The sequence below is a fragment of the Alternaria hordeiaustralica genome (genome assembly GCF_023758085.1).
Source record: "Alternaria hordeiaustralica strain BMP 2776 chromosome Unknown scaffold_4, whole genome shotgun sequence".
NCBI classification, from domain to species: domain Eukaryota; kingdom Fungi; phylum Ascomycota; class Dothideomycetes; order Pleosporales; family Pleosporaceae; genus Alternaria; species Alternaria hordeiaustralica.
In genome coordinates, this window is record NW_026056776.1 from 82,081 (window position 1) to 108,480 (window position 26,400).

Here is a 26,400-nt window from a genome sequence, read left to right on the forward strand (position 1 = left end):
TGCAGGACATAGCTGGCGTTGGGCTCGGCCCTAGTAGAGCGAGAGCGGTGCATCCTAGCCATCTCCGGACCCTCCTACGCCATCATGTCTGGCCCCTTCCGCTTCCAGCAAGAGGAAGCCAGGTCGCCGCTGTACGTACCGCCTCTGCACGCGCATGTCGCCTGCTGTCCTGAACTGACTCGTGTTAGCGATCGGACCGCGTCGCCCTTCTCCGCCGGCCAGCCTGTGTCGTTCAAGACCAATGTCAACCGTGCCAAAACGAAGAAATGGGTCCAGGCGAAGAAGAACGCCTACGACGGCGACGACTGGGGCGGCTACGACGAGTACGACGAATACGGCGTCAACCAGGAGCCCGAGCAGCCACAGCCTCTGGCGCAGCGATACTATGCCCAGCGGACGGAGCAACCATCGCGCAGCTTCACCGACCCCTCCCAGCAGGCGCCCCTCCCACGACCCCGAAGAAATTCCTTCGAGCACGGCGAGGAACAGCGCGCCTTCTCCTCAACAATACCGCAACCCCAACATGGACACGGCCACGAGCATGAGCAGGGCTACTCTGCCATGCCCCCGCCTCTCCAGACTCGCATATCGCAGGTCCCTGCCGATTTCACCCCGCCGCTCAACACACAGTTTCCCCCGCGCAAGAGTAGCATAGGCCAGGGAGACATGCCAATGTCTACTTCGCCACGATCACGCAATGGCAGTCAGGCATCTGACAAGCCGCTACCCTTCATCAGACCAGCCGACATCTACAAGCGGCACCAAGAGGAGCGGGAGCGGGCGTCAATGGAATCATCGCGACCAAGCCTGGACTCTCTTTCTTCTCCGATACAGGACAACGTGGTCTCTCCTCAAGAAGGCGGGCGATCGCTGCAGCCTATGGAAACCGTCGCTGAGCGCAAGAGCGAGTATCTGCCTGATTATGATGCAGCAGCCCCGCACGACAAACAACAACCCCAGCAAAATCAATCCCTTGCGTCACCACAGGATGACAAGGGTCTGCGCTCCGTTGTTGATCAGGCATTTACTCGCGCTGACGAATCGCGTTCCGTTCCGCCAACGCCCATATCAAACGACAACGATTCAACTTCAGACCTTCTGAGGAGCAATACTGGAAGCACTTCCGGAATCAGCCCAATCATGAGCCGCGTGCCCAGTTCAGCAGCCTCAGCACTCAGAAACCGTGATCAAGCAGAAAGCACCACACCCGCCATCGCAGAAGAACCAAGTGAAGTCACGACGCCCGTTACCCAGCCAACCTCTGCGAAGATCGTCGAGCCCATACACCACGTTCCACGAAAACCGTCCCCAGGTCACAATCGCAACTTCTCCAACTCTTCTCTACCGCGCAGCGGCCTCGCTACGCCCACACGCGGTGACAGCCCTGCACGATCCCCTATCTTAGCACCGAGCAGAGACGTACCCGAACCCTCCTCCGCCCTTGTTACCATGGAAAGCAACGAAACTCCGGGCGCAATGGAAGGCGGCCTTAATGGTCCATCCCCTGCATATGCTACTCGCGAGGCTGATATTGCTACTGCTGTCCGGGATGGTCCAGACAATGGCGCACCCGGACTGGGCGCTTCAGAGCTTCAATCACAGAACAACTTCCTCGAGTCGCATAACGCGCAAAGCCCTCTCGATGATGGCTTGCCGCGCGATCGCTCAGAGTCTCCAAGCAAGGGTCGTGTGCAGGCGTTGGCTGGCAAATTTGGAGAGGTGGCATCGTCGAGACGTGGCTCTACACAGTCCAATCGCTCGAGGAACAGTGTTCAATCGTGGGAACGGAGCAACGATAATTCACGTGCGGCGTCTCCAACGAAAGCTAGCCCTTCGAAACCCAGCAGTCCTGTCAAAGAATTTCGTCCCCATCTTCCAGGCCAGTGGGAGTCTTATGCTACTACCGCTATGACACCTTCGGATCTGGGCGAGCAAGACCGTCGATTAAGTTTCGCGAACAATGGTCCGAGTGCGCTCGACAAATCCGATCTGACGGCTACAACGGATAAGAAGCCACTCGCCGGGGCATTGTCGGCAGAGACGGACACTCCGGATCCGCTCGCCGCTCTTAGAGATGCTGGAGCTGCAATGGTCAATTCTATCCGCACAACCTTGGGTGCCGATGACCAAACATCCGAGACTCAACAGCAGCAAGCACGTCGTACTGACCACGGAAATATCTATTTACCAAGGCCTCTTCAGCTAGATCGTACTGGCACTTCCGGCTCAAGCGTGCCGCCAACTCCCCCCGCGAAAGACACCCCGGAATCAGAATTTCCGCCACCCCCGCCTTTGAAGGAGAGGCCCTCACAGCCCTTCAAGAGTCAGCCTAAACGGCCGAGTCTTGATCCTCAGTTAAGTACTGACCCTTCTGCTGAAGACCAGGAAAGTGACCGTCTTCGCAAGGAGATTGTCGCCAGTCTCAGCCCTTTCAAGGCTCCAGCGTCGCCGGCCAGCGAGTCTAATCAAGCCTTGCTCCACCCCGCCAGCCCAGGCACAAATCGTGCTAGCTCTATTCTGCCCAGTGAGTATGATACCTACTGGGCAGATGAAGATCGGGCTTCTCGTCGATCTTCGCAGGATACTGAGCGCTATGCTCAAGATCAGCCATCCGATGCAGCCATGTCTTTTCTCCCACAATCGGAAGAACCGACCAAGCCTGTGATACTCAATCGATTTAGCTGGGAGGCAAGCAACCCGCAACCGCAAACACCAGACCAGCAAGCGCACGGTGTAGCCGCTGTTGAGCCTACAAAAGCCTCACAGGCAACGGAGAGTCGCCTTCCCACTGTGGAACGAGCTGCAGATCAAGAACGACAAGAGTGGTCAGAAGGCCTTCCGGACTCGTACTTTGGCCCAGAGCACACTTTCACGGTCACTAAACCTGACCCTAGTAGTAGCAGTGATATGCCGCAACGATCTGCTTCTCCAACCGTCGATACTGCGCGCCCCGGAACTAGCCCTGCTCGAGAAGAAACACGCTCCCCGGGACTTCATGTTGTCAACACAGAGCTCAATCCCGAAGCCGTGGATCTCCCACCACGTTTCAGTGCGGAGCATGAGCAGACTTCGGGACTCGGAGGATCCAGCTTGAACGAGAAGCAACGGATAGAGCAGCCTGCGGAACATCCCGCAATCGTAACATCTGACGACGAGCCGAAAACACCCATTGCCGTACAGGAGGAGCCTTCGCCGAAGTCGCCAATTACGGACAAGCCTCTGGGCGCTCGGGAAATAGCAACGCTTAACACTGCTGCTGAGCGAATTGACACCTACAACAAGACACGCGAGTACTGGGCGACAGTTGATCATGGCCTTAATGACTGGCTACGCTCTGCGCTCGAAGCAAACCCCGAGCTGGCTACGCAGACGTACCCAGTACAGCGTGTGCCTACAAGCTCGGCACGTCACAGGCACACTGGCTCTCTTGCACTGTTTGGCAAGCTTGGTGGTTCGAGTAGCTACGACGTGAGCGCCGACCAAAATAACAATGCTAGCGTACCAGTCCCCGCGAGCTCAGGCTCTCCCACTAATCCTGCATCATCTGGTTCAGGATTTGGCGGACGAATTGCAAATCAGCAGATGCAATTGAAAGGCAAGGACTTGCTTCATACTGCTAATGTGTTAGGAGGGAAAGGCATGACCAGTGCCAAGGGACTGTTTGCGAAAGGCAAGAGCCGTTTCGGCCGCGAAAAGGTAGATAAATGATCTCTTCTACCCATTTTCTTTGCTTGGCATTCTCATCGTATGTCACGACTACCATTTTCCTTGGTCCATGGACTACAGCGGGTGATTGGATGTAATCGTATGGACATTGAATGTGGCGTTTCTGACCTTGCTTTGGGCGTTTTCATTCTTTCGCCATTTACGACCGTAGTCCTCGCCTGTAGCTTCATAATCATCTCAACGTAATGCCAAGTCTGACTGAGGCGGCTCAGCTTCCTTACGACGGTGTTGTTTGCTGATGTGATGCGTGATTCAGACCTCCTCGTATAACCGGGCCGACTCTGCTCCTTCTTCGCGCGAAGCTTCTCAAGAGCCCGAGCTCGTCACACGAAGATCGAGAGCATCGTCAGGAGTGCAACTGCTACGCTCCATGACGGAAAAGGAAAAGAAGGGGGAAGTCTCGAACGAAGAGAAGAAGAAGCGTCGATTTTCATTCTCGTCCCAATTTCGGCGTGCCAGTCGCTCCAGAACCAGACCGAGTAGTGTGGCGCTGCCGAAAACTACTCCATCCGTCCTTGACTCGACATCTAAGACCTCGCCTCCCCGCGAGCTCCATCACTACCTGATGGGGGAACGTCGGCCGCATTCTTTCCATGCTCCAGACTCTTGGGTCGGCACTCCACCGGCTGCTCTCAACGAGTACTTCAATACTACAGCGATGCGAAGAAGCTCTTCGCAGGCGCATTTGGGCATATTGCCGTCGCCAGCAAAGAGTGCCTTTTCAAACCAGGACAAGGATGCTGAAGACTATGTTCCGCCCGTTCCCCCCATTCCAAACGAGGTTGCCATCAAGCATTATCGACGTAGGTCTAGTCAGGACAGTGCCAGCCATCGGATGTTGCAATCTGTTATTCGGCATTCAACCCCTCCTATTGTTCTGAATAGACATTCGATGCCAGCAGCGATTACGAGAGATCCAAAAAGCCTCGATTATCACCCAGCTTTTGCTGACGATAATAACATCTCTGGTGCGCAAGAAAGAGCGAATGACTATAAGACAATGCTTCGTGCCCCAGAGGGATCTTTCCAACCAGACCTACCTACGGCAGAATCTGATGATCTCCGACGCGATGGGTTTCAATTCGGGTTCAGTGAAGAATCGCCAAAGAGGGCCAGAGATGATCGCATCGATGATGACGATCAACCGCCACAGTTGAATCACGACCCATTACCAACATCCTTGCGACATGGCCAGCAACCGCCTCCTATGTACACTAACAGACACATGGATGTGAGCGATGAAGACAGCGACAGGGAGCTTGTTCGTGGAAGAAGCTTGGCACCAGTGACAGCACTGAATGCGAAACAGGAATCTGACAGTGTCAGCCCTGTACTAGCTCCTGTGGGCAAATCTGCCAGTATTACATCAGATAAGAACGGGGATGTGGGGGATGTCGAGCGCGATGACCAAATGCGTGGAGCCCGGGTCATCAGGTATGAAGACACACCCTTTGTGCTGGCGCGACAGCCACCAGACAATGTCGCTGCTATAGAATGGCCGTCTATGGATCCTCTCAATACCCTAGGTTCGAAAGAAAGGGCCCAGGAGTCTGCAGAACACTCGTTCCTGGACATCGGACACGAGACGTTTGTTTACGGCAGCGCTTCGGTTCCGCAGCACCACACAGTCAACGAGCTCGGCAGCGCAGAACAAACGATCCGCCAGGGAGAACGTGCATCTAATGTTGAATCGCCTACTCTCGGTCTTCTTGATGATGCCTTTCGTACTGGCAAAGTCTGGCGAGTATCGTCGCTCGAAGCTAGTGTACCTGCATCCGAGGCGCCTTTTGATGTCAAAGACGACGAGGGCATGTCGAGAGATGAAAAGGCGGATGCGGAACGCGCTTTCAGTCCTGTGTGGTTTGCTAAGAGCGACTTGCAGCTTCCGACAAGCACTCGGGATCTTGGGAATGCAGATGGAAGCGCAGAAATCCGCGCGACAACATCTGGAGAAGAACGCGACGCGGACGCAGGCAGTCGAGTAATGGCCGTTGGCGCGATTGCAGCCCCAGCCCAGCAGGAAATACGAAGACATGGGGACCGGGAGCCTTCGCTTAGCCATACCCTTGCGGGGGCCAGTGCTGCGGCGGCTGACAGCGACACCTCGACGCGCTCCGCGCCGCCCTCCTTAGTTGTCGACGCCGCTGAAAAGCATACCGCCTCTGGATCACTTAGTCCATCATGGGGCCGCGGACACAGCATCATTGATCCACGCGTGGCTGAGCGCGCTTCCGATGAGATGGGGGACGAAAGCAACCTCGTCACGCCCGCCGGGCAGGTTCCGCGCATTACCACCCAGAACGGTCCGGAGACACCCAAGGCTGGACAACCGTACAGCGAGCATTCACGTCCCGCCATGTCAAACAGCCACTCCCATGGCCAGGCCAGCTTTCCGGACTTCAAGCACCAAGCACAGCAACTGCAGGTTTCAAATAGCGCTACGGTGGCTCCAGAACGGTCAAGATCCATGCTCTCGCAGATATCTGCCATGGTTTCTGACGAGGGAAGCAACCCTTACTCTCAAACATCTACTGGAAGATCAACCCCGTCAACAATTCGTCGCATGCAGCCAGAGTCCACCGTGAAGCCTTCGGCAGTCCCACCACAGATTCCAGAGGAGATTTTGATGTCGTATGGTGGCGACGATGGTTTTGATCTTTACGCAGATCATAACGGAGTCGTCAAGGATGTGCAAGACGAGCATGGCCAGCCTTTGCGACTTGGACATCTCCAGGTGCGAGGGGCAACTACCCAACAACAGCCATCACAGCCTTCAACTTCCGGTATTGCGACAGCGCCATCATCTCGCGATGGTGATCGCCCAAGATACAGTTTTGAAAGGCCAATGAGCTTCGTCTCAGGACCTGAAGACCAAGACGGCAAACCTCAAGATCAGATCAACCAGACCGCATCTGCAAATGCAACGCAATCTTCCCCTGTCGCTATGCAGCATCGTAATCAGTCCCAGCAATCACTACACATGGACACAGTGTACTCACCGAACCCGCTAGCAAACGTCGCACCGCCCTCGGATCGGAGCGCATTGAGGCACCAGCCAATGCTTGCATCTGGCCCATCTCCATCCAAGAATATCTTCCAGGCGGTAAAGTCAATCGACCCCAGTAACAAAACCACTCAGATTACCGTCAGTTCTTGGCGTCCTGCGGGCCATCAAGCTTCCCAGCAAGCAGTTTCCGGAAGTCCTGATCTTAACTATCAGTTACCACAGGCCACTCAAGCTTCGGGTCGGGTTCCGCTAGCAGAACAAGAGAGGCCAGCAATTTCGGGGCCGCAGAGCAACCCGAATCGCGCACAAGGGCAGATGGAATCTCATGGACCCAGAAATCAATTTGAACTGCAACAGCAATTGTTGCAGAGGCAAGGGCAATACCAAGTTGCCGCGTTTAGACCACCCGCCAATTCTTCGTCTCAACCTGCCGAGCAAACATCAAGAAACCAGGAGAAGTCATCTTCGAAACCTCGGCTTACATCAATGTTCAAGAGCTTTGGTGGTAAGACACAGGCGAACCTCCAGCATACGACCAACTCTGGCAATACAGCCATAATCTCCCAGTCCAAGCCACTTCCGCCGGATCCTAGTTCTGGTACTCCGCTTCACTCTGTAATGGACAGATTTATGCGCCCTAGGGAGGCATCGGCAGAAAAGCTTATCGACCAGCAACATCCTTTCTTGCCGCATAGTCGCCCAAACATGGGGCAGCCACCGGAGTTTGGGCAGGCTTCGTTACAGTTACACTCGGTAGAACCGCGTGTTGATTCGAGAACGCGCATTGCATCCGACCTTCCCAACGACTTTTCATCCCAGCAGCCACCGTCAATATCCAATGTTCAAGTCCAGGCCCATCAAGTATCATACTCGAAAAGACCAGAATCTGGCAAGAAGAAGAGATTTTCTGCGTTGGGCGCTCTGTTCATTCGAGGTGGTGTGAATGGTGATGGATCGGCTATGAAATACAAGATGTCAAAAGAAGGAAAGAAGGCACAGAAGAGTATACAGGCGACCGCTACTCCAGCTACTCCCAGCGCCTCTCATAGAGTACCTCAGCATCAGCAGAATAAGCCACAGCAGTCTGGGTTAGCATACTATCCTCCCGGACAACTTCCGCCTCATACCATACAAAGTAGGCCACCCCTGGGTCAAAAGCTTGGGCCATCGCAACCAGCACCCAACATGCATCCTCAAAAGCTACCTCAGCCGTATCAGCAACAAACGCAGCAAGTTCTGTCATCAAGAGAGCCAATCTCTAGTTTACATTCAGAGGAAGCGTCTGCATTCCTTAAAACAAAGCAGCTAGCGATGGAACACCAAGCTCGGCAAAGCAGCTTACAATTGAATCAATCCCAAGCTTCCAAGCCTGGGATTGAAGCACAGCCCTCTAGTGCACCATTCCAGAACACTCTTGCACACACGCGAGATCAAGATTCGGATCCACCTCCTGGAGGATACTATAATCATCGTGCTGAGCCAGCTCCAGCTGGGAGTGGAGCCTACGCAGCTTCTTTAGCCGCGCGGGGACAGGTAGATCAACGTAATCAACAGCAAACAGCTCACCAAGGAGTTTATACGGTCCCACAGGCTGAGCGACAGCAGCAACCCCCCGAAAAACAGCAGTCTGAGTACGAGCAGAGTGTTCAGAGGGACCATCAATATGAGCGACAACTAGAACAACAAGCACACCCCGAGACATCCCAGGACCACCTTGCCCATCATACCTGGCGAGCACAACGGGAGGAACTACTACGACAGGAGCGATCTGCACCAGAGCACAATAGGCCATGGCCGAACGACGATGCGTGGGTGCAACGACCGCGTCAGCAGCAACAACACCAATCTTTGGTAGAGTGGCGACCGAACGACTATCAACCTCAGCTTCCGTACCACGATGCGCACGGCTCAGGACCTCTTTTTGCTTCTCAAGATGATGAGCCGATATCTCCACCTGCAGTGTCCCCTACGCAAGAGCCGAGTTATGACGCACCTCCAATACCTGCGGCGTATAGTCATGTATCTGGGGCATTTGTATCGCCGCTTGATCGGCAACAGCAGTCGTTGTCACTCAGTCAGACGGATGCGCCCGTGCAACTTTCAGTGGATCAACACAATCGTCCGCTTTCGGAGTCAATAATGCAGGCTGTGTCGCCGCAAGTGTCTGCACACTCACAAGTACCTCCAAACGGTCGAATGCACTCGGATGCTAGCACAATGTCCCTCGTGTCGCCAATATCAAACTCTCCAGCAATGCCTAGCTACTCTCCAGCCCCTAGTAGCCAACGGTACCAGAATACAAGGATGAGCAGCATATCAGAAGTCCATCAGCAGGATCTTCCATGGCATCTCGACTTCCCAGCAGGAGCAACCGAACAAGACATTGTTCGAGCACGACAGGGACAATACATGCAAGAACGCTTTACCGCCCAACAACAACAGCAGGACGAGAGAGCTGCCGGATCACCATCGCCTCGTTTATCGCCCGAGCAGACTACGCTAAATACTGTACCTCCACATGCTCAAGCACACGGCGGTGGATTCAGGGAAATTCTGCCGCGAAGTTTCACGCAGCCCTATGCGACCTCGCAGGCAGCACAATCAAGTCAAAATCTTCAGCCCATTATCCGCCGCGACGCGACACCTGTACAGCCAACACCGATACATCCGGGACAATCCCCGCCACCCGCAGCGTATCCTCTGCCCATGTCTCCCGACCCCACGGTGATCAATAGTCCCCAGAATTTCATTGCAAGCGGATTTGCCCCACCTCCACCACCAAAAATAGCCCAAAGTCCTATGCGACCCGGACCTTCTAACGCCCAGCCTTTTTCATTTGAGGGTCAACGGCCGCATTCTCATAGCCCATCGTCGCCAAACTACGTCTATGCCTCGTCACACGGGAATGGATCCCAGTATGATGTGAAAGCTCAAAATGAAGCCCCACCATCATATGACGGTCCTGGTGTGCCTAATAGTGGTTTAGATAAGAGTCGCCCCGAAGGACTTCGACCGCTCAATATCACAACGGATCTAGACGGTGAACCGCGTGATAGACAGCCAGATTCTCGTCCACGTCAACCCTCGATTGGTATCCTGCAGCATCCACAACCCGCCTCAATGGCTGCTTCACCTCAACGCACATCACCAGACATGGGTGCGGAGTCATTACGTCGCCAACTCCTACAGCAAGAGAATCTCGCCCACATGGAACGCGTCCAGCGCGAAAAGGAGAAGCGCGAGAGACATGAACGCGATAGGCAGGAACGCGAGGCTGCAAGAGCAAGAGCAAGAGAGCTTGAGCGCAGCGCGTCTGGTGGCGGGCAGGTTGGCAGCCTGAGAAGCATTGGCGGTAGCACTACCGGAGGAGCTTTAACCAGGGAGAGACGTGGGAGTCACAGCAATAGCAGACAGGTATTTGAGCTGCCTGCCGTGGAAGATGACGAGCCCACTATGAAGGCGACTAGTTATCCTGGACAGGAGTGGGTACCTCCCATGTGGGATGGTGACTGAGCCCCAGTCTTTAGTTCGCCCTTTTTCCTTGTGATCATCCCAAATTTGGTCCATTCGCGCTAATTCCCCCCGTTAATATATTCGACGCGAAGTGATATGGTCGCACATTTCCTTCTGTGAATATCACACATCATTGCATCTTGGTTGATCTACGCGTTTTGAGCGAAATTTGGATACCCTCATCGTTTTTCCTGGTACACATTGGACAGTCTCGGTCTTCATCTTCTTTTCTTCGTCCAGCTTTGTTTCTACTTCTGTAAATTGTGGGTAATAGTAGATAAACTTTTTTACCTAGGGCAGTGCAGCGCCAGTTCCGCACTACACATCCCTTACAACATCGATTTAATTCACTATCTGCTCGGCAAGACAACGTATCCAGTTTCTTCCACAGTTCGGACCTGATGGGGAGTCAAACTCGTTGCCAACACCAAGATCTCTGTACCGTGGTCCTTAAGGGCCCACCTCTGACGGTGAGAGAAGAGCAGAATATTACCAATCCAGACACAAACATTTCCTCAATCGACAAAGACGTAAAAGCTGCAACACACCATCTCGAACGTTTCGAACTTCGCGATCCGGCCGGGTTTTAGAGAGGCAAACACTAGCGGCGCCCAAACACTGTTAACGCATACCTGCCTCAAACTTTTCACTCGTGGCTGGACAACGCTGTGCGGGTATTGTGTGCGACGTCGTCTATACCAAGGGAAATTAAATCCCCTTCGCCCACTACCGATGGAGCCTTTTCCGCCGACGCTTGATCTTTCTAACGGTACAACTCACTCCTCTTTTCATTAGTCATTCTACTCAACTCCGATAAACCACCCGTACGAGAACCTCTAGAAATAGCAGGCATAAATCATTCAATTAGAACGCCACAATGTTCCGCAAGATCTTCTCTGTACGAACAATGCGTCAACGCATAACACCTAGCGCCCAACCCATGTCGCGATTCGACAGTCTCCGTCCAAATACTCTCGACGCTGTTGAAGCTTCAAACGCCGAAACCGAAGAAGGTTTCGGCTTCATAGTCGCCTACTCAACTTTCCACCCGTGCTCAACGCGTCCCCTTTCTTTTCCGCTATGCAGCGGGATGGTAACGACAATGCCTACAGTATTGGAATCCACGTCTCAAAAAAACGACATGAAGGAGACTATGAAGGATAGTAAGAGAGAGAAAGAGGAGGGTGTGGAGGAAGTAGCCTTTAAACCATGGCCATACTCCCTCCCGTCATGGCTTCGACCAAAAGCTAGTACAACCTTTTCACTCATGAGCGACAGGACCCTTCCGATTTCTGCTGTAGTAGATTCTGAGCGCACAGGCGTTCTACAGTTCATTCTCTACGGTGTCCCGAATCCAGAACGCTTCTCTTAGAGCCAGGAACTAGTGGCGCCGGGTAGTCTTTTGCATAAGGTTCTCCATGGGATCAAGGAGATGGATGAGTGTGAGGGTACTGTTGCTAGTGTCACCGTTGTCGAAAGTGAGAACGTAGACTTGGGCGAGGAGAAAATCAAGAAGGAAGAAGATGAGGCCATAGTGGTGAAGGGTATGCAGAGCAAGGTTACAGTGGAAGATGTGCTGGAGAAGAATAATCATATGGGGCATGGGATGATAGCGAAGCAGCGCTTAGCTCCTTCTCAGAATTTAACTTAGGATAAGCACAGTGCATGTAAATAAGGATGAGGACGAATACTTGCAGCCTAGAGCTGACATAAAGCTCAGATCGAATCTAAGCAACGTTCGTTACACCATGTGTCTACTGACTTGTATGTGTGCAAAGAAAAGTGACTAGGCAGCAGTTTTCCTGCTCCTAAACAATAAGTGTACGACACATTACACTAAGTTTTTAAACAATGTATCAGATAGCCATGAACGTTAAGATAACATTCCTATTCTTAGCGCATGTGTCTTTCGCTTAATATGTGTTAATTTCCTTCTATTCTAAGTTATATAGAGTGTGATACTAGTTCTAGTTAGAACTATTATGTTTGCTCTATACATGTATCTGTCGTAGACACGATGGCTTCTTTCTTATTCTATCTTTTGTGACACTAGTTTACCTACCAACCTCAATTATCCTAAAGACATACAGATATTATGCAAGAGATTGACAAGCTCTCGGCTTCACTCACAGAAGGCACGGCTTAGCTGCATTAAGTCGGAGTCGGTCTCTGCAACTTTGTTATCTCTCGCGCGTTAATCTTCCCTTCTAATAGAAGCTAACGTGAACACTAACATTTAAATTAAGAGCACTAATTTTCACCCTGCTACTCTCCAGTGCCGAAGAACTTAGAAAAGGCGCAGGAGACCGACGACCGCTGCTTACTCCGGAAGCGATAAACCCAGCATGTCTCCGAAGCTCCGTCAACTCGCGCCCAACCCTGTCCCTGCCAGTGTTCGTTATGTGCTAGCCAACTCTACTCCACCAAGCCAAAATGTTTCAATCCAACCCGACAACACTGCTATTGCGTCTGATACAGGCCCATCGAGCAAGACTGCCGAGAGACCCTCCATTTTACGCAAGAGGTCCACATACAAACCCATGTCCAAAACTCGCAAATGAAGAAATGTGGCAAAAGATGCCCCCACAACACGTGAGTCGTCGGATAGTCCAGTTTGGCAATTGGAACGGTGACAGCCGGAGCAGTGAAAGACATGGAACCACACAAAGCGATGGATGAACTACTGAGCTAGTTTGACGAGCATCAGCTGGGTTGGCACCGACATAGCGGTTCGTATGGATTGGCTAGCATGCCCTACATTGAGAGGGGACTGCCAGTGACATGGGCATGTGTGAAAATTGCGAAGAGAAAACAGCAGATGAGGGACGGCGACCTCTAGGGAGGTGATTAGAAGCACGACTGGTATAGAGAGAATTCATCGGAAAACATGAAGTCTACGACCGGAGGGGAAGCTACACAGTGGATGGAGCCGAATATGGGTTGAGCTGATGTGTGTTTGCGTAAAGATGACGTGCAAAAATGGGGCTATGAAGGTTTTTTCTCTGGGGCAGCCTTTCTCCCTGGTTTCTTATGCTCAGTGTCGTAGATGATGACACCAAGAATACCAGCATTGACGAGGAAAAAGAGTATGCTCGAAGCCCAGAGTCCGGGAACAAAGGTCGAACAACCGTTGAACTCAAGTTGAAAGCCCTGCTGGAGCCAGGCAACTTGGCCCACAAGCCAGAGCAGAAGTGCTGTGATCCCAATGGGCGCTGAATGCAGGAGAGTCGAATCTGGAAGGTAGTATGGGAGAAACATCATGTACCAGAGGAAGTACTCGACAGAGTTAGTATTCATGCAAGACCGACAATCCATCGTATCGCTTACCTGGCTTGTGCAGACCTTGTTGAAGGTAACGAAGGCAAACGTCTGGGCTAACATCGTGTTCGGAAGATCCTTCTTCGCTAGCGCTAGTGGTATAAAGAAAGCACTGAGAAGCAGTTGCGGAAGGAATGCCAAACGCTCCAGTCCGGAAGATAATGTGGTCGGCTCCAAGTTCGTAGGCGTTGGGGACGATTTCAGGTAGAGGAGCGTATTATAAGGCGAAAAGTTGTGGCGGTGGTCCGTACGAGTCAGATGGTAAAAGTAACTGTGCTCGAGGAATGGCCATCCGTAAACCTTGTACATAAGCAGGTTCAAGCTCGCAAACGCAAGGAGACTGTAGAGTGCGAAATATATTCTCATGGGATTGAGAAAGTTGCGCGTTCTCTCAAGCAAGGAAGTCGATGGTTGCTGTCGGATATCTGCCCTTGTTGCGACTTGCGTGTCATCGAGGAACCAGACAATAGAGGCTGCGTAGATGAACGGGTAGATTTTGAAGTGCACTGCGAACCCGAGCAAGAACCCAGTAAGTGCTCTTTGCTTTGCCAACACCGCCCAAAGCAATGCAGTCACGAATACTCCAAGCAGTCCCTCGGAGCTACCTCTTGTACTGATAGTGGCCACCATTGGATTCAGCAGCCAAATGCTGGCAAATTTGAGGGCTCGCTCATTGCTCATCTTCTTGTACTGTTTCAAAATACGAAACATCATCCAACCTGTAGCGACATCGCCGATGGCGAACAGGACCTTTCCGAAAGAAAACCAGAATTGCCCAGACCATACAGTAGGGTAGATGAGCCACGCCAGGAGGGGCGTATAACGATACGTGTCCCGTGCGTAAGGGGATTGGCCGCGCGAGATGTAGCGCGCAGCATCCGTGAAGACATAATAGTCAATGTCGGTGTATTTCATAGGTGAATTCGCATCCTGCCAGAGTCCATATAACAGGAAGACAACTCTTAGGACGATTGACGTTGTGAAGACCAGTGGTGGACTGCGAAAGAAAAAGAAAAGAGCCATGTTGTCTCCGGCATTACAAAAGCCAAGTTGACCAGACAAGACGCTGAAAAAAGCGAACCCGATGATAGGAGGATCGGAACTGATTTCGCTGGGTGGTGTGTTGATGAAACCCTACAGGATGGACTCTCCAGGAGTGAGAGCAGCCGAAAGCGCCTTAGTCCGTAAACGCGATAGCGTCCACGTGAGGACGTGCACTAGCGGACAATCCCAGCGTTTGCCTGACGTTGAGTATAAGCTCACCATCCACGCAGATTCATGGGCCTCAAACGACCGAGAGACGCAGCAATGGCGGACGAGAAGCCAGAGCAATCTCCATCGCCCTTTGTGTCGATGTTTGAAGGCTTCCGCGCAGAGCTGGATGAACACCATGATCGACGAGAGAGAATCATCAAGGCGTCGCGTGACATCACCGCGTCGAGCAAGAAGATGTACTAGGCAATGTTCGAGGTTCTTGTGGCCAATTGCTAACAACTGTGCAGCATCTTCACTCTCCAGAGGTAGGTCTTCATGATGGCCTTACCAAACACACACTGACCTGACAAGGGTCCGCGCTGTTGGCCAAGCAGTACCACCATGGGTCACCAAGAAGAATGCGGAATACTGGGAGACGATTGAAGATCGCTACAAGAACATCGCCGCCGACCTTCAAGGCCTGAATGCCTACCGCTACTCGCACAACATCACGGGCGGCAATCAAGAGTTCATGGAAGCGCTTAGCTTCCAGCATTACCTTGAAACACAATCACTGATCTCGTACAATGAAGCCAAGGCCCGTATCGCTGCTATGAGCGGCGAAGCTGGACTTATCTCCTTTACGCCAGAAGACTACATTCTCGGTGTCTGCGATATGACTGGCGAGCTGATGCGCTTCTCTGTCACGAGCATGGCGACAAACGGCAAACTTCCGTCTGGCAAGCAAGCAGAGGCGAACAAAAGGCTGAAGCAAGGCAATGGCCAAGACGATGCTGGTGACAAGATGGACATCGACGAGGAAGCATCAGCTGCGAATGAAAGCCAGAAGCCGCGGACTGTCTTGGATGACCTGAGGGCGATCCGGCTGCAGCTCGAGATGTTCGACGCACCGGGAGGGTCCAAGTTTGCAGCAGAGTTGGAGACGAAGAAGATGCCCGTGATGCGCGAGTGCGTGGACAAGGTAGAGAAGGGTCTCTATGGTTTGACTGTGCGTGGAAACGAGCGTCCCAAGGGCTGGATGCCAGATATGAGCAGTGCCAGGGAGGTAGAAAGCTACTGAGCCAGACTACCAAGGCGAATGAAATGCAAGATATCATTCCTGTGCAGTTGTTCCGGTGTGGCTGGGTGGGTGGCGTGGCGCACCCCACTTGGCGTGGGCATCATGGTGCGGTGATGCAGGCCCGAACTTCACACGCCCGTGTCGGTGACAGTGACACCAACGACTATGGTCCTCTGCACCATGCCCAAGACTGATGACCTCGCTCCCGCGCTTCGACTGGCCAGCGCAAATCTAATGCGCACACCCTGAAATCCTGCGTCGACACCCATGGCACGTACTGGCGCCCAACAACAAACCCGCACTTAGCCCTGCTCCAGCCGGAACCGTGGTTCACCAACCAAGCTGCCTACTACTCCCATCCGCGCACCGCCATAGCCGATCGCTACTACGCCCTCACTACCCGCGGCTGCGAGGCACATCGGCGATAATCATGCGTCGCAGTACCTGCCCCTCGCGGCCTGGCAAGCCCGAGGCCGCCACGCGCGCACCCGAGCCACCGAAGCGCAAGGTATTCAACTGCATCGTCGACGATACCGCTCTGATCGCCGGCGTCAAGAAGAGCACCCGCGATGGCATCCGCAAGTGGATCGCCCAGGACGCTATACGTCTTTATGTCCCGCTGCACAGTAGGCCATAGCATCGCAGCTTCCCTGTCCCCTTGACTAACGCACAACAAGCCCTTACCCAGCTCCACCGCCTCAAGAACGGCACTGAGCGCATCCACGCCGACGCCCGCGAAGCCGTCAAGTGGCTCGACGAAGTCACGTCCAATGAAGCCGCGAGCCGTGTCCAGCTCGAAGGCGTCGACGAAGCCTACACGACGTGGGGAGAGGTGGAGCACTTCCTGCTACCCGACACATTGCTCTCCATGGAGGATAGCGAGTCGGACGAGGACGACTACCACGAGGATCTCGAAAGCTCCTTCAACGCCCTCGACATGTCCGATGGCACATCCATCAGCTCTACGCACAGCTTCGAGAACGTGTCCAAGACTCCCGAGTCGCCTGGTTCGCGTTCGAGCACGGCGTCCGGGCCTGTCGACGCCACCCCACACACAGACAAGGCAGCCACGCTACTCAGAGCGTCCCCCGACCGTACCGCACGCAGCAGTACCGACATGGCTCGCGCTGACAAGACGACCAAAGGCTCCGTGCCTGTCTATCTCCAGCCCCTCTTCAATCACATCATGTGGCGCATCAACAAGGAGGGCAATCCAGATGCGGCCCTGGAGTCCTTCATCCTCCTCACCAATGATTCTGCCAAGCAGGCCATCGCTCAGAAGTTCGGCATCCGTGCTAAACGCCTTGAGCAGCTCCGAGATGCTGTTGCTCGTGAAGACCGCGAATACAAGAACCATCTGACCATCCACAAGCTAGAGGTCGAAGCGACCGCTGCTAAGAGCGCCTCTCCAATCGCACCCAAAGCCGCAGAGCGACCCAAGTCCAGCCCCATCCACACGAACGTAAACGAGACTAAGCCCGAAGACATCTCCGATGACGAGGACGAGGTACTTTTCAAGCGCGCCCCTCGAGGCCCTGCCGCGACTACCGGCAACCAACACGTCTTCGACCCGAACGATTTTGCTCGCACAAACCAGCAACAGTCCCCTCGCGGTGGACGTGGAGCTCATGCGGCGCCCCGCGGTCGCGGTGGACCAGCCTTCCGGGGCCGTGGTAACTTTGCATCGCGCGGCGCATACGTTCCTCCAGGCCCAGTCTTCCGAGCTCCACCAGCTCCTCGACATGATCCGAATGCGCCTCTCGATCCAGACTCTTTCTCTCGCCCTGCCCCCAAAGTGGGCCCAGTTCGCGGCGGTGGACGGCGAAAGCTATGGGAGCCCAACTAGCAAACCGAAAGATGAGCGTCAGTAGCGTCGCAGTAGTCGAAATTCACAACGCCGCCATCGAACGGAACGTTGAACGCGATCAAGACATGAGCCATCAGCACACGAGGGGCTTTGAGCAGGATAGGACAGGTACTGGACAGTACGGTGACCTCGCGGCCCCTTAGTCTACATCACATCATGTCAACGCTGAGCAAAAAATGATCGCAGGTCTTAGCAACTGGTCCAACGGAGCATCATGTCCCACATCCTTCCACTCACAGTCAACCCAGAGCTGTCGCTACATCTAACGACTTGACCGGGGTCGACTACACTTTTCAAGAGCATACCTTGTTATTGGGTTTGTTCTCTACGAGCACTCTCTCCTTGTGTGGTTTTGCGCTCATTCTTGCTTTACAACAAAATTGCACAATTGCCTCGTTCGCTACATGGTCATGGTACTTCTGCCGCCCATTTACGGCTAAGAATGTTACCATCCACTTCGAACGAGGTTCTAATATATGCTTTACCGCCTTCTTGTACGCCTGTCTGTGAGACTGAACGATAGTCTGCCGTAGGAAGCGCGTGCGGGATAAGGGAAGAAACGCCATAGCTATGATCAACTAGGAATAAATGTTTTGTTCTTGGAGGTTTCCACTCGCATGATAGGCTTGATGTCTCTTCGTGAAGTATCGTCAGATTAACTATATAGACACGAAAGAAAGGGCCACACGCCTCGTTCTCTCCTGCAGTACCATATTAATGCGCAAGAGAACGTGCATACCTAGGTGCCACGGGCGGCTACGTTATTATCCAGTTTGCTGCCTGCTCTAAACCTGATGTATTACAGTCTGTCAAGTAGCAGCATAATTAGTATTTATGTAACGGTTCAGTTTCGTGCTTGCACAAAGGAACATGAACACATCAGTATCGAGAGAGCAGCATGTATTTGAAATTATACAAAGAAGAGATAGACACAAAACTCTCTCAAAAACAAGACAAATGGCTATTTTCGCCATTCAAACCCCTACTTCAATCAATTTACTCCCTCGTACCCCTTAGCAACCTTCCAAAAGCACTTTGCCTTTTCCTCTTCAGTTCGTTGAAGCTACCCTGTTCAACCACGCTTCCTTGATCCAACACAACAATGTGCTCAGCAATAGCCATCATTTCCCGCACATGCGTAATGATGATGACCGTCATCCGTTTCTTCGGTCTGTTGCCCTTATTACTACCACTACCCAGAGTCATCCGCTGCTTCAGGGGATATCCAACTTTGTAATCCCAATTCCCCTCTATCTCATCCCAAAACCAACCTGAACGGCTCCAGGGTGATATGGGTGGGGAATATGGTGGATCCAGTGTCTTCGATGCCGTGAACGAGACTGAGGATGGTCTCGCGGATGATCTGAGCGGAAGTTAGGTCTAGCGCGCTCGTTGCTTCGTCGAGGATACGCACATCGGGGTTTCTAACGGGGGCGCGTGCGATCGAGACGCGTTGAGCTTGGCCTCCGGATAGACATGTGCCGCCTTCGCCGATAGGCGTGTTGTAGCCTTGGGGCAGGCTGTCGATGAACTCAGCTATGTCAGCTGCGGAGGCGGCTGCGCGGATGCTTTTGATGCTTGTTTCGGGAAGGAAACGGGATAGGCCGTAGGCGATGTTTTCTGCGATAGTGCCGGGGAAGAGGACGGGCGTTCGTGATACTATGGCCATCCGGGAACGGAGGATGGTAGTATGCAAGGTCTTGATATCGTAATTCGAGACGGTCATATCGCCTGACGGGTTGGAGGATGCGAGTGGGTTGTTTCCTATTTGGTAAAGCTTGAGGAGGAGAGAGGCAATTGTAGATTTGCCTGCCCCCGAGGATCCGACCATAGCGGTGCAGCTCCCTTGTCGAATTTGGAACGACACTTCATGCAGTACTCAAATCTTAGGCCGGGCTGGGTAAATGAAGGTGACCTTGTTTAGCGAGATGTCATCTGCAAACTGTATCTGAATTTCGCCGGTGAGCTCGTGTGAGTCCTTTGGTAGTCGTGCGAGACGTAGTAATCGTGACCCAGCATCCCTTGCCATGTTGACCTGAGTGACGTAGTTCGCCATATAGCTAACTTGATTGACACTAAGCATGAGAACCAAGAAGCATTCCAACACTTCATTGGCAGTGTACTCATCTTTCAACATGAGATAACCTCCATACCAGGATAGCAGGATAGTTACGAAGATGGCTCCAGTGAATGAAAGTCCGTCAATGGATGCACAGTATATTGCGCGCTTGATGCCGACATTTACGGCTTCGGCAGTTGCGTTGGTATACATTTCCTTGAAGTAATCTTCCAAAACTAGGCATCGAACGGTCTTGATACTGACGAACGCGTCCTGGAGCACTTGACCAACCTTGTCAGCGGCCTCATTTTAAAATCTTTCCCAGCGGCTGCTGATAACGTTGTAGCACTTCGTGATTACGAAGAGAACAGGACCGGTTGCGAGAGCAGCTAGGGCCAACTGCCATGCTATGACCATGCTCCAAAAGATAGAAATACAAACCATAAGATTCATAGTGAGAAAGACACAAGCAAACCGGCCTGGAAGATTTCGGGCCTCTTCAGCAGAGTGATCCAACATCTCGGCAAGCCGCGACACGCTGTTTTCTTCCTTGTCGAAGAACTTCCGTGGTTGCATCAGGATGCGCCGCATGGCTTCCTTCTTCAGCGAAAGAGTCCACGTCTGCGCTACTGTATCTGAGAGCAAGAAAATGAAGTAGCACGATAAACCATCGAGAGCGGCAATACCAAGAATGACGAGGGCGTATTTTTGGGACATTTCCTTCCTAGCGCCAGGCACGTAAAAAGTAGTCAAAAGCTGGGCGAAAACCCATGCAAATACTGGTTTGCATGCAGCATGAATCGTTGCGCTGAAGGATGCCGCTAGAATGAGGAGACGCGGACCCCAGACTATAGCGGGCCATACAGACATGACTATCTCTTTCATAGGAAGAGAAGCGGCCGGGAAATCCTTGTCTTCACTAGGGTTCTTGTTGCGGAAGCGTTCGATTCTCTGAAGAAGCTTATCGTTTCTCGAAGATTTCTTCGGTGCGTCCGAAAGAACTGGGACAGACTCGTTGGTCGCAAAGGGTCGCGAGTACGGACCGATCGGCGAGACTGGTCGCGTAGATAGTTTAGGGTCTGAACGTGAGCTATGTTCTTTTGAAAACGACAGAGAGCGTCTGTGGAGATTCGACCTTGAAATAGGTCTCGAGCCATGGTTTTTCCATAAGATCCTTTTCTTGACAGGAGACGGCATAGACGGGAGATGTTTCAATGCCACAGAATCTGGAGATGCTTGATTCGTCTCAATGGGCTCCATCTTACCGCCTCTATCAGCCGTCTGTTCATGGATGGATAGCCTTGGGCCTGGGCCTACATCGACCGGTATAGTACAGCCCCAAGACGCGCAGGTATTCTCAGAATAGGTCTCCAGCACTGACTGTCCAAAGTGAACAGCAGATAGCGGACGTGTCATAGAAATGATCCGGGCTGTCCGTGACTCCTCGTGTTCCACATTGCCGTCACCAGCTTCAGGCCCCCAATAGGACTCGTCCTCATGATCATCAGACTCATCGTCTGTGTCAGCCTCGGTGTGCGTATCAAGACAAGACTGAAAGATCCATTTTGTGACTCGAGCTCTTTTCGACACCCCTGTTGTACTACCCGGGCGTTGTCCAGCAAGTACAGGAAGTCGTTGGGTCGGATCTGCAAGATGTCATGGGTAATGATAATCGTTGTCTTCCCTTTCCGCCAGCTTCGTATAGCGTCAAGCATCTCGGCTCGTGTAACGTAATCAAGAGAACTGGTTGATTCGTCCAGGATCAGCACCGGCGAGATCCCAATCCTAGCTTGAGCTAGAGCCATTCTTTGTCTCTGCCCTCCACTCAATGAGCCACCCTTCATGCCGAGTTCAGTATCCAGTCCATTGGGAAAGCTCTCCATAACAGGTTCTAGCATAGCAAACTTGACTGCATTGCGGATATCTTGCATATCCACTGCATCACCTAGCTGACCAAGAGCGAGATTGTGGCGGATAGTATCATTGAACAGCACGCTGTGCTGCTCAACAAGCATGACTTTCTGTCGTAACCATTTGACGTCCAAATCTTCGAGTGGAACGTCATCCAGGAATATCTGTCCTGAAGAAGGCCGATAGAAGCGGACGAGAAGTTGTGCTAGTGTGCTCTTTCCGGAACCCCTTTTGCCGACGACAAAGGTCGTCTCTCTAGCCCGGATTAGAAGCGAAGCATCTCGAATGACAGTCTCGTCTGCGCGTGAAGGATATGAGAATGTGACCTGGTAAATAGTTAGTAAGGAGCATCGACGCGGCGTGAGAAGCATTACCTTTCGAAACTCGAGCTGGCCCGTACATCTCTCAGGCCGCAGTTTGCCTTGCGATTCGAATTGCTGATCGCTCGTTGAAATCAACTTCATAAGCACACTTAATTTTGCACCGGCCATCTTTCCTTGCTGCAATACAATCAGCTGAGGCATTATCTGGGTCATCCCAGACATTGCCATAAGTGCTGCCCAGAACGTCATGAGGACCTGTTTTGGGTCACTTTCCCCGGTTTCGACGAGGTGACTACCGTACCAGAATCTTTGAACAAAATCGCTGATCGTAAAAAATTGCATAATGCCGATCTGCATAGAGCGAAAATTGTCCACGCTTCTGTATAAGCTCGCTGCAATCGTGACGATACTGGTAAAGACGTGGAGTTCGTATCTTTCCCCGTTGAAGCATTTAACCGTCTCAATACTTGTCATTGCAGTCGTAGTATATTTCAGTGCCGACTTCAAGTTCTCGGCATGCTCGTGTGCTCGTAGTGACAACCGCTTTGCCACTGAGGATTGAACCAAGTATAGAACTGGTATTGTACACAATACGACCAATGTTAGATTCCACGAATAGTAAAAAGCGACCCCCAAGGATCTTCTTTAGCGAACGTATTTCTACGGCGATTCCGATATTAGAGTGGCACCTACATCTGTACTATCGGCAGAAATGCGGCGATTCCATCCTCCCGCGTATCGATCCAAGCCATATCCTTTTTGATAAGAGCATCGAAGATTCTGTTGCGGGCACTCCTCGCCTGGAGCTCTCCGAACATGAGAAAGAAGAGATAGTAGAAACTATCGGCAATCCAGTTGAGTGTTGCGAGAGCGGTAAGAATTACGCAGAACCTGGCCATGTTGCTCATGAGTTGGCTGCTGCTTCTCGATCCTTCGCCATAGCTTGTGTATTGACCAGATACGAGACCGTAGAGGATTGCGAAAGCGGGCATGGACAGCGCAGCGACGGACGCCATCGCAATACCGCCAAGCAGTGCGGGCATATGCTGTTTTGTGGCGAAAGTGAACAACGTCCTCCATCCCACGTTCGTTATATAATCCTGATCCTCATCATTCAGAGACGGCGGCTTTTCGGAACGAGCGGTCGCGTTTGGATTAATCATCGTCACCATCTTGACCACTCGCCGGCAGCGACTGCGAAAAGAGAGTGTAAGGTGGTGGAATCGACAAAAAGTAAGAGCGACCCAAAGAGATGAAGTGAGAACAGAGAATAGGGAATTACCACATATGGACTAGTTTGTGGCGGCCATGTGGTCGTAGCCCTGGAAAGATGGTTTCCGCGCACCTGCTTTCGCCGCTTACTTTGTCTTTCCTTGACGTTGTTCTCCAGCCACCAATCGCCGCCTTCACGAAAAGCCCAAAAATTGCATCCACTCATGCGATCACTTTAAAACGAGATGAAACAGTGGCTTCCTCCGCACAGATCATCAGCGGATGGTGAGCTGAGAGCGACACTCCCGATTCAGCGCTTTGTTGGTCTTGTAGTTGACATGCACAGTATAGGCCGGCAACTGACGAAGATTACATGTTCACCAATACGTCAATTACCAAGCCAATATGGTACTCCACCGATGATCCAGTGGCTTGCATGACAGATATTCATAGACGGTCATAGCTGGGCGGCCGACAAAGAACGTGAGCTCGTAAGCGACGAACAAGTGACGGGCCGGATGTCGGCAATGCAGCCGCATATTGGCGTCCCTTGCGAACAATAACTTGGAATTTAGAATTTCCAGGATCATCCTGCGGCGAACTACTTGCCCTGCGCCTTCTCGTATATCCAGTCATTCAGGCCTTCTCGGTTACTGCGCATGTCAGCATTGGGCGCGCCGCTATATCCCGGGCGTAGCTTACCGTGCGATTTCAATAGCGTAGAACTGCATTCGAACAGCGAATATTGTGCCTTCCTGGCTGTATTCCATTTTGGGACTTGCGCGCAGCATTGTGCCGAAGTTGTAGTCCTCGACCTTCTTCTCGTACTCACTGATGAACTTGCGCCATCGCTCCTTCCCCTCCTTGCTCTTCATCTCATCCTCGTTTAGTGTGGCTGATGCGTCGAACTCGGGGAATTCCGTCTTGAGGTGTTCGTAGATTTCGTCGTCGATCTTGGTGAGTCGCAGCTTGGAGCCGGGTACTTTCTCGAGGATCTTCCAGTATGTTTCCATGTGCTGCACAACTGTGTGATACTGTCAGCATGGTCGCGACCGGCAGGTCTCGTGATCTGTACCTTTGACCGCGAACTGCTTCTCGATCTGTAGACGCTGTTAGCGATGACTGTCGACGCGCTGGCTTTGGGGTACCTGCATCCTCAAAGTTCTCAGTCTCCTCTGGATTGATGCTCGTGCCTAGTGGGCCTGCGAGAGACATGTTGGCGATTTTGCTAGGGAAATACTATCTATGGGTAGTTTGAAGTGAGAGTGTAGAGAGTGATGTGGGTGCTTGTAGCAGCAATCAGCGCGGTGAAGGTCGACAAAAAATCGCGGAAACGCACTCCGTCATTGCCCCGCCACGCCCGCCACACTTCGCGGGGCTGACTCAACCCCAATTTTCCCATCATGAACACCAACCTCACATATGATTCTGGCGAGCCAATGTTGCCAACTCTACACGTGAGTCTGCATTGCACCGAGCCAGACAGCAGCTAATCACCGCAGCATGAATGCATTCGCGTACCAGTGACAGCACTGGCCTCTTGCGGCGCTCTGCTGATCGCTGCAGAAGGCCCCTTTTTACGCTTCCACCATGCCAGCGACTCGCGGTACATCTCTTCGGAGCGCGTCTTCAAAGCTCAAGCAATCCATGGAATACGCGTCTTTTCGGAAGAGCATGCGCACGTTATCAAACTGGTCATCTGGGGTGGAAGACTGGTCCGCGCCCTCGAGATTGACTTTGCAGATCAAGTTGGCCAACAAGGCCTGAGCCTATGTTTCTCCAACGTCGCGAAAGCTTCAGATTGGATTCTTGATCTCGCTCCTCGTCCCAAAGGCCTGGATGACGATGCTCAGTACCACAAAGGATCCTGCATTGCTGTCACTGCTCATAACGCACTGCTGCACGTTGAGATGGAACAAAGGACGTCGGACGACTTCCACATGACCAAGTGCGCATACCACACATTGATCCGTTGGAGTATCATTTTCTTGCTGACATTTTGATTTCAGTTACATTGATGTAGCTGTATCTGAGCTTACTTCAAGTTCTCGATCTATCCTCTACTCCGCTCACCTGTTCTGGGAGAATCTAAACCAGGTCCTCGTTGCTGCTGGTACAGCGTTCGGTGAAATTATATACTGGTCATGGTCCGACAATGGCGGCGGTGGATCCGCCTCCCGTATTCATCGCGTCTTTTTGGGTCACGAGGGCTCAATTTTCGGGGTCCAGATTTCGGAAGAGCTACCCACCGAATGTTGTCAAAGACTGAGGCGGGTGGTAGCAAGCTGCAGCGATGACCGCACAATCCGAATGTGGGACGTATCGGATGTGAACACTAGTGCCACTACCTCGGAAGCTCATAGCAATGACTTGGAGATTCTGAGAACTCGTCATACCGGCTTTACCAACGCAGCTTTCGACTCAAATGAGTTTAATAGCTCGAGCTGTCTCGCCATCGGGTGGGGTCATCTTTCACGCGTTTGGACGGTCCGCTTTCTCGAAGCATCGCCATGCAATGGATCACTGTTGCTCCAGTCTGCCGGTGAAGATGCAACTGCAAGGACGTGGGAACTTACGCCAAACCCCGGAAGTAGCACGAGCTTTCCTTACAGGTTGCTAGAACTTGACTGCACCGCGCATCATAGCGGGAAGAACTTGTGGTCGAGTGTTGTTTCCAATGACTCAACAGGAATACAGCAGGTTATTGCAGGTGGCGCTGATAGTAAAGTCACCGCTTCCCCGTTATTGCGCATCCTGCAGGCAGAGAAGAACTTACGTGGTGCGATCGCTGAGTATACTGTACACGACATATTATCATGGGCGCGAGTGGCCGAGCCTGATCCAAACAGGCCTGAATTTGTGGACGGTCCAAAGTTTCCAAGGAAAGCAGAGTTCTTCAGGAGCTATTGCTTTGTCGATGAAACCTCATTTCTGCTTACTACTAACTCTGGAAACGTACTTATCGGCGCCATTTCGTCCAGGACAGCCCCATGTCAATCAAGCCTCCTTTCAGACTCAAAGTTACTCGATGAACTGAAAGATCTTTCTGGTTATTCTGTCTGCACGAGTGGCTGCCGTCCTGGTTTCGCTTACATCGCTGGTAGTAGCGGCAACATCTACGTGTACAGTAAGGAGTCTAATACCCTGGCAAATCTGCATGCCATTGGTAGCAAAGTCGGAGACATCTTC

At 52.4% G+C, this 26,400-nt stretch overlaps 9 protein-coding genes across 9 annotated transcripts; 5 read left to right on the top strand and 4 right to left on the bottom strand.

Moving 5' to 3' along the window:
• Positions 1-84: 84 nt before the first annotated feature.
• On the top strand, positions 85-3,708 carry J4E84_002853 (uncharacterized protein; the record flags this gene model as incomplete). The annotated part of the gene is made up of 1 exon (XM_049385472.1): positions 85-3,708. One exon carries the CDS (start codon positions 85-87, stop codon positions 3,706-3,708), a length of 3,624 nt encoding a protein of 1,207 aa, XP_049246349.1.
• Positions 3,709-4,951: 1,243 nt separating this feature from the next.
• Positions 4,952-7,242, top strand: J4E84_002854 (uncharacterized protein; the record flags this gene model as incomplete). Its single annotated transcript, XM_049385473.1, has 3 exons — positions 4,952-4,987; positions 5,036-6,871; positions 7,135-7,242. The coding sequence occupies 3 exons, from the start codon at positions 4,952-4,954 to the stop codon at positions 7,240-7,242; spliced, it is 1,980 nt and encodes a 659-aa protein (XP_049246350.1).
• Positions 7,243-13,231: 5,989 nt separating this feature from the next.
• Positions 13,232-14,587, bottom strand: J4E84_002855 (uncharacterized protein; the record flags this gene model as incomplete). Its single annotated transcript, XM_049385474.1, has 2 exons — positions 13,232-13,522; positions 13,574-14,587. 2 exons carry the CDS (start codon positions 14,585-14,587, stop codon positions 13,232-13,234), a joined length of 1,305 nt encoding a protein of 434 aa, XP_049246351.1.
• A 285-nt stretch (positions 14,588-14,872) lies between these two features.
• Positions 14,873-15,839, top strand: J4E84_002856 (uncharacterized protein; the record flags this gene model as incomplete). The annotated part of the gene is made up of 2 exons (XM_049385475.1): positions 14,873-15,015; positions 15,131-15,839. The coding sequence occupies 2 exons, from the start codon at positions 14,873-14,875 to the stop codon at positions 15,837-15,839; spliced, it is 852 nt and encodes a 283-aa protein (XP_049246352.1).
• Positions 15,840-16,269: 430 nt separating this feature from the next.
• On the top strand, positions 16,270-17,685 carry J4E84_002857 (uncharacterized protein; the record flags this gene model as incomplete). Its single annotated transcript, XM_049385476.1, has 2 exons — positions 16,270-16,465; positions 16,517-17,685. 2 exons carry the CDS (start codon positions 16,270-16,272, stop codon positions 17,683-17,685), a joined length of 1,365 nt encoding a protein of 454 aa, XP_049246353.1.
• Positions 17,686-18,961: 1,276 nt separating this feature from the next.
• Positions 18,962-19,537, bottom strand: J4E84_002858 (uncharacterized protein; the record flags this gene model as incomplete). The annotated part of the gene is made up of 1 exon (XM_049385477.1): positions 18,962-19,537. The coding sequence occupies one exon, from the start codon at positions 19,535-19,537 to the stop codon at positions 18,962-18,964; it is 576 nt and encodes a 191-aa protein (XP_049246354.1).
• Positions 19,538-21,177: 1,640 nt separating this feature from the next.
• On the bottom strand, positions 21,178-23,042 carry J4E84_002859 (uncharacterized protein; the record flags this gene model as incomplete). The annotated part of the gene is made up of 3 exons (XM_049385478.1): positions 21,178-22,002; positions 22,051-22,306; positions 22,693-23,042. The coding sequence occupies 3 exons, from the start codon at positions 23,040-23,042 to the stop codon at positions 21,178-21,180; spliced, it is 1,431 nt and encodes a 476-aa protein (XP_049246355.1).
• A 770-nt stretch (positions 23,043-23,812) lies between these two features.
• J4E84_002860 (uncharacterized protein) lies at positions 23,813-24,426 on the bottom strand (the record flags this gene model as incomplete). The annotated part of the gene is made up of 4 exons (XM_049385479.1): positions 23,813-23,864; positions 23,914-24,235; positions 24,287-24,311; positions 24,364-24,426. The coding sequence occupies 4 exons, from the start codon at positions 24,424-24,426 to the stop codon at positions 23,813-23,815; spliced, it is 462 nt and encodes a 153-aa protein (XP_049246356.1).
• Positions 24,427-24,614: 188 nt separating this feature from the next.
• On the top strand, positions 24,615-25,214 carry J4E84_002861 (uncharacterized protein; the record flags this gene model as incomplete). The annotated part of the gene is made up of 2 exons (XM_049385480.1): positions 24,615-24,668; positions 24,714-25,214. 2 exons carry the CDS (start codon positions 24,615-24,617, stop codon positions 25,212-25,214), a joined length of 555 nt encoding a protein of 184 aa, XP_049246357.1.
• Positions 25,215-26,400: the final 1,186 nt, after the last annotated feature.